This window comes from Amphibalanus amphitrite, unplaced genomic scaffold, assembly GCF_019059575.1.
Source record: "Amphibalanus amphitrite isolate SeventyFive unplaced genomic scaffold, NRLGWU_Aamphi_draft 000035F_arrow, whole genome shotgun sequence".
Lineage (NCBI taxonomy): Eukaryota > Metazoa > Arthropoda > Thecostraca > Balanomorpha > Balanidae > Amphibalanus > Amphibalanus amphitrite.
Window position 1 is genome coordinate 1,602,030 of NW_024881531.1, and position 11,193 is coordinate 1,613,222.

At 50.8% G+C, this 11,193-nt stretch overlaps 1 protein-coding gene across 3 annotated transcripts in view; it reads right to left on the reverse strand.

The window, feature by feature from the left end:
* LOC122371437 (FH1/FH2 domain-containing protein 3-like) overlaps positions 1 to 7,178 on the reverse strand; it is a 67,644-nt gene extending 60,466 nt beyond the window's left edge. For 2 of the 3 annotated variants that reach the window (XM_043347775.1, XM_043347782.1), the window contains exon 1: positions 6,605 to 7,178. In XM_043347775.1, coding sequence (XP_043203710.1) covers positions 6,605 to 6,775 — 171 coding nt within the window. In that variant the 5' untranslated portion in view covers positions 6,776 to 7,178. The remainder of the gene's footprint in view (positions 1 to 6,604) is intronic. The other variant, XR_006254736.1, reaches the window with a different exon arrangement.
* Positions 7,179 to 11,193: the final 4,015 nt, after the last annotated feature.

Below are 11,193 nucleotides of genomic sequence, written 5' to 3' on the forward strand. Positions count from 1 at the left end.
GACAGACTCAAACCGACTCAGGCAGGCTCAAACTGACTCGACCGACTCAAACTGATTCAGATCGACTCAGACCTACTCAAACTAACTCAGACCGACTCAACCGACTCAAATCGATACCGATCGACTCAAATCGATTCCGATCGACTCAAATCGATTCCGATCGACTCAAATCGATTCTGATCGACTCAGACAGACTCAGAACGACTCAGACAGACTCAGGCAGACTCAAACCGACTAAGGCAGACTCTACTTATTCAGATCGGCTCAGACCGACTCAGATAGACTCAGAAAGACTCAAACTGACTCAGACCGACTCAACCGACTCAAATCGATTCCGATCGACTCTGACAGACTCAGGCGGACTCAGGCAGACTCAAACCGATTCAGGCAGACTCAAACTGACTCGACCGACTCAAACCGATTCAGATAGACTCAGATGGACTCGGAACGACTCAGACCGACTCAACCGACTCAAATCGACTCAGACAGACTCAGAACGACTCAGACAGACTCAGGCAGACTCAAACCGACTCAGGCAGACTCAGAATGACTCGACCGACTCAAACCGATTCAGATCGACTCAGATCGACTCAAACTGACTCAGACCTACACATCCGACTCAAATCGATTCCGATCGACGCAGACTCAGAACGGCTCAGACAGTCTGTGAGTCTGTCTGAGCCGATCGGAATCGATTTGAGTCGGTTGATTCGGTCTGAGTCAGTTTGAGTCGTTTTGAGTCTAGCTGAGTCGGTCAGAGTCGATCTGAATCGGATTGAGTTGGTCGAGTCAGTTTGAGTCTGCCTGAGTCGGTTGGAGTCTGACTGAGTCCGATTGAGTCTGTCTGAGTCGATCGGAATCGATCTGAGTCGGTTGAGTCGGTCTGAGTCAGTTTGAGTCGTTCTGAGTCTACCTGAGTCGGTCTGAGTCGGTCTGAATCGGTTTAAGTTGGTCGAGTTAGTTTGAGTCTCCCTGAGTCTGTCTGAGTCGTTCCGAGTCTGTCTGAGTCGATTGGAATCGATTTGAGTCGGTTGAGTCGGTCTGAGTCAGTTTGAGTCGTTCTGAGTCTATCTGAGTCGGTCTGAGTCGATCTAAATCGGTTTGAGTCGGTCGAGTCAGTTTGAGTCTGCTTGAGTCGGTTTGAGTCTGCCTGAGTCTGTCTGAGTCGTTTGGAGCCTGTCTGAGTCGATTGGAATCGATTTGAGTTGGTTGAGTCGGTCTGAGTCAGTTTGAGTCGGTCGAGTCAGTTTGAGTCTGCCTGAGTCAGTTTGAGTCTGCCTGAGTCGTTCTGAGTCTGTCTGAGTCGATCGGAATCGCTTTGAGTTGGTTGAGTCGGTCTGAGTCAGTTTGAGTCGTTCTGAGTCTTGAGTCGATCTGAATCGGTTTGAGTCGGTCGAGTCAGTTTGAGTCTGCCTGAGTCGGTTTGAGTCTGCCTGAGTCTGTCTGAGTCTGCCTGAGTCGATCGGAATCGATTTGAGTCGGTTGAGTCGGTCTGAGTCAGTTTGAGTCGTTCTGAGTCTATCTGAGTCGGTCTGAGTTGGTACGCTATCTTCTCCTACCCAGTGACGTCACAGCATGCGTCGGCTTGGCACGGCGGCCTAATACAGGGTGGGGTGCGGCTGATTGTGGTATCTCGCTTTGGTCGAGTTGGGCTGCCAAACTTGGCAGTTTCGCAAAAGCGTAGCCCACAATTAGCCGCACCCATCTCAACCCTCCTGACATCAGAGCGATCAGCTGAATCCTAAAAACGCAGCCTGCATCCGTCGTGTGATCATGTGATCACTGTTACTAACGGAGATCCAGCTATCTGTTCAGCAGGCTCGGAGGCAGTGAACGGTCCCAAACAGAGCAGCCTGCCGTGTTTAACGTCACTGGCTGAATAACGTATACAGCAGGGCGCTGGTTGCCATGCGACATCACTGCATGGGCTAGGATGTGATTAGAATGTAATTACCAGGGTAAAATTGATGGGCATGTAATCGAGACAAGCATGTGCGAAATGCTAGACTGTGAGCATGGGTGATTGATAAATGAGTCCATCAATTAGCATGTCGTACAATGTGACAAGCTTAATAAAGGTGAGAGCTCAGAGCTAAAGGCGTGCCAGACTTAGATTACCATAAAATATCCTTCACGAACTGATGTGACAGTCGGAAAACAGTCTGGCATCTCCTGCAAATGTATCCATAAATATCCAAAAGAACTAACAGAAACGCTAGACACATGACACCTCATATCATCAGAGAGTGGTTACTTATTCGTCCGTGCGAAGCATCCTTGAGCCACGTGTCGTCTCTCACAGTTGAAAAGCACGCCACCGTCGACCGTTGGCTGATACCGCGCCGAGTACCTGCACCTGCAGGCTGCATCTCATGACTCATGACTCAACGACTCCATGACTCAACGGCTACGAGTCGAGCTCGGCCCGCGGTGGCGAAAGTGTCAAGACGCGAAAAGCCTCGGGACTTGACGTTGATCAAACACTCGAAACGATTCGACAGACAACAGCGCGACATGTCCAACCAATGAGGTAAGACCGATCATCGTGCACATTGTGTGCATGAGCTATTGACCTGGTGCACAGTGCACAGTCCCCACGCCATTCACGAGTCACGGACACACGAGTCACGAATGAATGAGTCACGAAGGTCGCTCGGAGGGTGCATGGTAAAGCCTGAGTGCTGTTCACGGGCACCTGCGGTAGCTGCGGTAGCTGCGGCTCGGCGGTCAGCCGGGTAATGACGTCACAGAAAGTGGGGATGGGGCGGGTGGTGTGACGTCATACGGCTGCGGTCGGCTGCGGTCGCCTGCGTCTCCTGCGGTCGAAACGATCCGACCGCAGCGGCCGCAGGAACCATTTGTCATACAAAGTGGCGCGGCAGTTGCGCATTCGTGTAACTTGGGCGCAAAATTGACACAGCCGCCGCAGACGAACGCGTGATGACGTATACACAAGTGGGCGGGACTTTCAGCCTGCGATCTACCGCAGCTACCGCAGTCACCGCAGGTGCCCGTGAACAGCACTCCGGTCGACTGTTCTCCCAGCAAACGACGATCCGGTCAACCAACATTGCGCATTCACTAGATTCGCAACTGCCCGTAATTATTCCGCCTCGCTTATGTTTTGCGGCGTGCTGCACAAAAAGCAGTATTGGGTCTGCTACCTAGGCATGGAATCAGACGTCGTCAGAACTGGGGAGCGGTCAGCGTCATCATACTTAATCAGACTTTATCAGGTGTCATCTCATCAGACGTCATCAGCCGCCATCAGGTGTCATCAGCCGCCATCAGGCGTCATCAAGCACCATCACCCTAATCAGCCGCCCTTAGTGTCGGGTGGGCGGTCGGTCGCACCCAGAGTCTTGCCGCCGTCGTTCTGTCCTCACGCGATCACGACTAGAACTCGGTCCAAACTGGACCTGTGGCGTCGTCCCACAGCGCTGGGCGCCGCTTCATGATCCTCACAAAAACAGTTTATGCAGCCATCAGACACAAAAATGGTCCGTCGTTGCATGACAAACGGGTTAATGATTAGATTGAACACCGCGCGACGGGCCGGCACACGCCAGCGATCGTAATCGCCGACAGAAATTCGGTAATTGGTCGGAAATAGCTAACGATGCCGGGAACTCACCTTGATTCGTGAAACGGAAATGACATAGACCATTATGAATGGTCTTTTTGATAGCTCTAACGCTAACTTTATAACGTTCAAGTGCCATAGACCAGCAAAACAATGCTTTTGATGAATTCGGTACTCTGATGTGGGATGACCGCTTATGGCTCGTTGCTAAGCAGCTATAAAGCCTTTCGAGCACGATGCTGCATTGTTAAGAAGAATGTAATAGCTAGAAACAGACGAATGCCTGCGCCTGCTAATTGCAATCAACACCAGCCCCGACACAGTCCATGTCTCGGCCAGCCCAGCTGTCAATGCGTCACAGCACCTCTACTGACTGATCCAATATTTACGCTGAAACCAGAGCACAAAGCAGACCCGTACCTCCACCACAGCCTGTGGCGATATCTCCCCCGCGCCTGACGTTACCACCCAACTGACCGGCGTCGGTAGCAACGTCGATTGCGTCGGTAGCGACAGTACTACGTGGCACGTGCAGCTGCCGGTCACTTCCTGAGCCGTCGGCCACCGCCGCCGGTTGTATCATTTGGCAGGCGGTACTGAGAGCTGGGGCGGGAGGTGCGTTTATTTTCGCAGCGAAGGCGCCTGCAGTGCCATGACTGAGCGGTACTGAGCATTCATTGAACGGTGAGTTACGCGAGAAAGGAGGGTCTGTTTTGAAAATGAGTGCCTGAGCTTTTTGAGTTATGGGACGCTTTTTTCATCGTTATAAGGACTGTCACTGCCAACGACCAAATTAAACTTTTAATAGTCTGAAATATTAGAGAGAGAGAGAGAGAGAGAGAGAGAGAGAGAGAGAGAGAGAGAGAGAGAGACGAGTTTCATCGTCGCCTCAGACCTCACATAATATTTCAGAACGAGGCAAATCAGAATGGCCCAATATAGTCAACGGCACTATCTATACCTTAACGAGTTTATTATGCCTCTAAAAAGACAATGTCACGTCCTGCCAACCTCCCTAGTTCTACGGAGAAGGGCAAATTGCTGTCTCCAAGTGGACACATGGAGCTCCCCGTCCTTTTTCCTGATATAGCTGTCCAGTATATCGGCTTACCTTACCACGAACGGGACCAGTAGCGGCCAGGACGAATTCTGACATCAGTGTCGCACGCTTCGGGGGCGCGCGACACATGTCCAGGAAAGAAACAAACAAAAACGGGAGACAAACTGTGTTTTTATGGGCGACTAAGCTTATCGGGAATCAACGCTGCTGGTCACCCCTGTTATAAGACTTGAGAAATGCAATGAAGAGGCGTTATCGGTTGTATCAAAAAGGCATCGGAAGCACAGGAAACGTGGCATTATGAGTGTCAATCGTGCGACAGTAGCATTTTGACAAGACTCGGAACCTCCTCAACCTCATTGTGATGGCAATCACATTATCGAACTCAGAGTGAAGAACAGGTCGCCCGATTTAGGAGCAAAAAAAAAGGAATCCAAACTATGGACTGCTCAGAAAATGCCGGAAGTAAAAGTAGAGGAACGGTAGCGGAACGACTAGGTGTTATGAGAACGGAACGGAATACCCACCCAGAAAGCGGTCATGCTCACGCTAAAACTGATTTTACCTTTGCCACAACGAGGCCACAAGGATATAGCAAAGCTCAAAATTAGCAGCATCACATCAAGTCGTACCGGACACCGGTATAATATAAAAACTAGTTCACCTGCCCCCTTTACAAACCCGGTTACGTATCACAGCTATCATAAGCCGATCGAACTATTGCCGTCATCAACATCAAAGGGTCTGAACGTCTCCGTTATTCTTTTTGCACACAACTGGAGCAGCGGTCGGTGCATCGCTGAGCTGGATCAAAGCGCTGTCAGGAATTAGGATCATCCGACTGCGGGTGACAGACTAACCCAGATCTCTCGGCCTCAGTGGAAAGGGTGAACTGAGACACGGAAACGTGAAACGGCCCAACTGCTCAGCTGGCGCGGTGAAAATCATGCGCTTCAGGTTTTCGCCGGGCAACTCATATTCCGTACAAATGAGACTTATTCCGACCATGGACCGGTGGAGCTAACCAGACCAACTTAGTTCGCTGCTTTAACCGCCATATCAGAGTAATATGCATGCTTCGTTATCCGTTAATTAAGATGGCAGTTCCTCACGCACACACGTTACTAGCCATGAAGATCGAGTACAGGCAGCATTTTGGAGACCTTTTCTCTGGCGTTTCGCCTTAGAAAACCAGAAGGCGATGACGTAAACAATAGTAATCCAAACCTTCACTCGAATATAAATATTACGGAAGACAGTCGAAAGCTACATAGGTGCATACAACTACATGCATACAGAGCTGATGACGCAAATCGATCCCATATTGTTGCAACACAACAGAGATAGGATCATCTGCTGCAACAGATATCTGCGCTCTGGACATGACTCAGCCGTGAGGGCCAACTCCCATGGAAAGTAGACGGATCGTCGACCCAATTCGGAGAAGGGGGCGTGTGTACAGGCTCGGTCAGCCGCTCCCCAGTGATTCTGACCGGTTACCGAGCCCCCATATACCACAGATCGTGAGGGGGCCTCCCTGAATGGGTACAGGTCGGTCGGCAGCCCCTCCTTGTATCAGACAGATACGATCTGTCAACGGTGTCCGTTCGACAGGCTTTGAGGAAAACTGACATCAGCTGATTTGCACTGAAGGGTGTGGCTGATATGCAAGTCTCCTTTGCCGAAGCATGAATAAGCAAACAAAAAGTAACCATTTATATCTGGTGGGTTCTTCAATGTTGACGTTTATCAATAAAAAAATCCGAAAAAAAATTCACAACTTTAAAACCAGATACTGTTCGAATTCATCCTCCCCAGAGTGCAGCCGGTACAGCCCGGCAGCCTGCGACTTGTTTCAGTCGCCCTCCGGGCTGTCCTCTCATCCCCCTATAACCCTCCAGCCTAGCCCATGACCGCTCCATCTTCACCACCTTGATCTCCCTCTCCAGCCCTCGGCTCACCTTCTGTGGCGCCATGAGCTGACGGTGCACGCTGGGCAGCTGGTTCCCCAGCGGCAGGCGCGTGTTGAACACATAGGAGGGAGGCCGGGTGGGCTCCAGACCGGCACTGTACCCGAACGGGTCGACGTCGTTCAGAAACTGGATCCGACACGTCACGTAGCTGATCTTCATGGTGGACGGTAGGAGGAGATGCAGTCAGTCAGAGGTCGACAGTCACTCGCAGGAGGTTACGGCACGGTGGCAAGCATTTAATCACTACGTCTTCAATGCTTAGGTGACAAGATGCATCACAAACTGTCTAAGTAAGGTGCGAGATATGTTGCACAAATCCGTTCGCAGTTCAGGGCGAAGTGCTCACCACCTCCAAAACGCCCTCACACCAAATGCCGAAATCTGCGTTTTCCCCGACCACCACAGCACCACACTGACACCACCTCCTCGTGCCGCGCCGCCGCCGCGTCACTGCCGTGCCATGCACCCACCGAAGACAGCGTGCAACTGACTGCGCCGCCGCCCGCCGCCGCCGCCGGTCGACTCGAACAGCTGACGGCCAGCGCACACCGCAGCAGAAGACGGCAGCAGCAGCAGCGGTCCAGGCCGCCCCCGCCCTCAGCAGACATGCGCACTGCGCAGCCGCAGTTGGACCAGGTGGGTGGGCGCCGGGCGCCGGGCGCCGGGCGGCGGCGCGGGGCGGGGGCGGAGGCGGTGGGGTGGATTGACAAAACCAACAGGTGGGTGTATCGGTTATCCAGCGCCGGCCTATCAGCCCGGGTATGTCTGCCGGATGATTGCGCGGCAGCTGATTGCAGCAGTAATCCTCTGTCTGTCTGGGTTGTTTGAGAGGTGACTCACCGGCGTCCTGGCACAGTGATCGAAGCTGAACGGGTGACCGAGCTGAGGATCACCTGGGTGACCCGTGACAATAGAACTGAGAGCGAAGATAAACTATGGACCGGACCGATAGACCAATATCGCCGAATGATAGAATGAGTGCAACTGTGACCTGTAAATCAGGACTCCCGCTTATCGAGGTCCTGTGACCGAGTGGTCAAACGAAAGATCGGGCGGACTGCAGTCGAATAACAGCGAGAATCACTGGATGGCCATGCAGTACTATAAATAATCCGACGACCGGCTGGACGACAAACCCTGGGACAACATCTTAGCGCCAGCACATTGATAACTGAACTGTGGAGCTGGACTCTGGGAGGCGATTTCCGTCACAAGTAGTCGGCACATTAATGCTTCAAGCAAAGGTGTGTGTGCTGGTACATATGAATAGCCTAATATGCATGTTGTATAATATCGCAATCACGAATTCAGTAAACAACGATTGTGAAATATTGCTGAATTTGGAGCTCAATCGCTTATCTTCCTTCGTCAACGGCCAGAGTGTAACAGAGCTGTCATAATAACGCGACTTCAATCACAGGCCGCTCTGGGTAAAGATCACCGCGGTTCAACAGCTGGATGCCTATTGCCTAAGTTACATAACAGACGTAGGGACATTGCCCTTGTCACCCCCAAAAAGTTGAATTTGAATTTCTTTAACAGATCGCCGAGACACTACTCATAATATAAAGACGCGTATATTGGTGACCATTTCCTTAATTTTGTCGTTTTTAGTCACAGTCAACAAAATCGTTCCGTGGCGGGATTAAAAATGTTGGCCCTTTTACATGGATTCAGTCCAACTTTATGATCGCTGGGCTTGGACGTCAGTTACAACAAAGACCAATGGTAAGTGAGTGAGAGCATTGTATGCACATCATGATGCATTGTATTCTGTGCTTGACATTTGGTGCCATCGAAATCACGGGAAATGACGTAACCACCCCATCCGCAATCGAACACTAACCATGAATCGAACGCCACCATTGTTGTCTTTGTTCACAGCGATAATGAAAAATAAGTAACTACCAGTTATGTGCAGATCCGCTTACCATCCGCGAAAACGTTCAGAGGTCGATTACAAGTTCCTCGACATTCATAGAGAGCAGAATTCGTCCCATTCCATAAGTAAAATGAAGAAAAGATAAAGGGGAACATGATCGGATCCAGAAAGGCGGCCTTCGACGCTGGGGGGGGGGGGGATATCTTCAAAAAAGTTTCTCCAATAAAACATCTCGTATTTCGATTCTTTGTGAACTGTAGTGCCGTTTAAAGCAAACAATAATGATACTCGCTAACATAATGTGGCTTTAGTTCCACAACAAGGCCCAGCTAGGTAAATAATTTCGGTCCCACAACAGAGAGCACCTGCCGGCTCAAACCACCAGTCCCGTCCTGACCTGACACAGGACCGAGGTGTCTCATGTTACTGACCGGCGACCACGCAGTCTGTGGCTAGTGATACACCACCGAGGCGAGCGATACTGCGATCAAATGACATACACGGTGTGTTTAGGGCGGCCGGTGCGAGTTATTGATATTCAGCAGGCGCGCGGAGTAGGTATCGGTCGGTTAATTGAAATGGAGCAGTTCAGAATAAGACGTAGCGAATGAAGGAATAAAAAAGAAAGTGATAAACATACGCGTAAGAGAAAGATGATCCTCGGAAAACCAGACATCCTCGTAAATATGAATGAAATATGTTGTAAATTAAAAATATGAGCATTCCTTGGGAAAGAATGCTCTTCTTAGAACACTAAAATACGACGAACACGAACAGATTTTAGGGCATATATGCCCACATGGCGCAGTTGGCTTTGCCGTATTGTCGCGTGCCCGAAGGTCGGATACCAATCGCTGTTTCAAAAGAGCCGACACACTACGGGACAAGTGTTTCACTATAAGTTTTTCGGTGCCGTAGTAAATGGACGCTGTACGGTGCCGAATACTGCAATCAGGAATGTGTAGCTGTGTTACATCACACTAATCCCATGACATCAGCTGTTCAGAAAACGCCATGTTTAGCGCCGCTACTTGACTTTTAAAATCAGCGATACAGGACCACGCATTAATCATGCTTGAGCAGTTTGCTAGCTGAAGGATAAAGCACCAGGCGCATGCGACTGTGACAGTCAGTCGACTACAAACCTTCAGAGACATGGAAATGGCCGTATTGAACAAGATTCTCACCATCAGGCATCACTTGAACCAGCTCTCTTAAACGTTTCTTATTCCCTTATCCCCTGTTGAATCTAAGAAGAAGCAACGATCTACCTTTCTTCCCCTCGCCATTAATCGTTGAGGTCGGCCGTCCATTCATGAAGGCGAGTGCAGGCGGCATAGGCGCCAGAATAGCGTGCAGTTGTTGTTCATGCTACTCACTGAGCGGAGCATGGAGACACTGATGTAATCAACTGCTCGAGGAGCCGACAGGGGCGAGGGCGGCGCCCGGAAGCTCACCGTTCCGCTGTCAACGCTCCAACCGGTCTGAGTGGTGGTGCAGCGAAAGGTGGGACGATTGGGAGCATTGAATGGAAGGGTACGATGTGGCGAAACAGATATCCGGCGAGGCTACCGCGAATCAGAGGGCTGCATCAGAAACTGGTCCGGCAGGTTACTGATCAGTTGCGATCAAACAAACACGACTCAACACCCGTTAAACCCATTGGGAGAAGTGTACTCGTATCTTGGCCTAATTGGACCAATCATCTGCGAACAAAAAGACTGGTTTGAATTCAGCTCAAACTTCCGCTGCCGCTGGGTTAGTAGGTCAGCGCACAGACAAATTATGCTTCCCCAAGATAACAATTTAACCCGTCGTGAAAACATTTTTTACCGCCTAAACCTTGGCAGCTCGGCAGAGCCGTTGTCTTCAGGGGGACAAAAAGACTGGCGGGTGCACGGAGCGATATCGACGGCGGTGATCTGCCCTGCCGCGGACTGAACCGGTCTTGGTTGAACAGAGGGCCGCTAAAATGCAGATCAGAGGGGCGACAGGGTGTCAACCGCACAGCGATGAGCTGGGAACGTTCTCTGACCATTCTGGACTAACACTAGTCGGAGCGGGCCGGACTGAGGTCACGGTCATGTAATCAGAGGTGAGCAGGGAGCACACGACTCGTGGACACAAGCGCAGCTCCAATTTCGGGGACGGGATAATAACAGGGGTGGAAGACCACCAGCTTCCGTCCGAGACCAATGTAGTCGAAGTGACCCAGCTCAAGGAGACAGGTGACGAGCTATACGGCCTTCTACATCGAGCGGTTTGCTCTCTTGTTTGGCGCGACGATTCTCGGACACTTCAAACAAGGCTGAACATGGTGTTGCTTGAGCGGAACTAGTCGGCTCCTCTGATGTTGCAAACTTGTTGAACATGCAACGTCAGCTGTTTGCCCTTGTCTTCAATACCATGGCAAGGCCGTCACGAGATATTGGCGCCTTCGCATAAACGTTACGAAATTGTGATTCCGAGCCCATGCCCATTTGCATATAGCTGTCAGCGTTAACGGAGGAGTGGAAGCAAAGTGGAAAAGGACCGAAATTACGGCCATCGTGATATTACTCGGTACCTGAAGCGCGTACGTTTTAGGGCATATCAATCAGAGGTGTGATTCTTTGTCGATTTTTCACGCACTTACAACTTAAGAGTAGCTTTAACCATCGGAACCGAAGTGCAGGGTCCAAAAGGGAGTCTACAC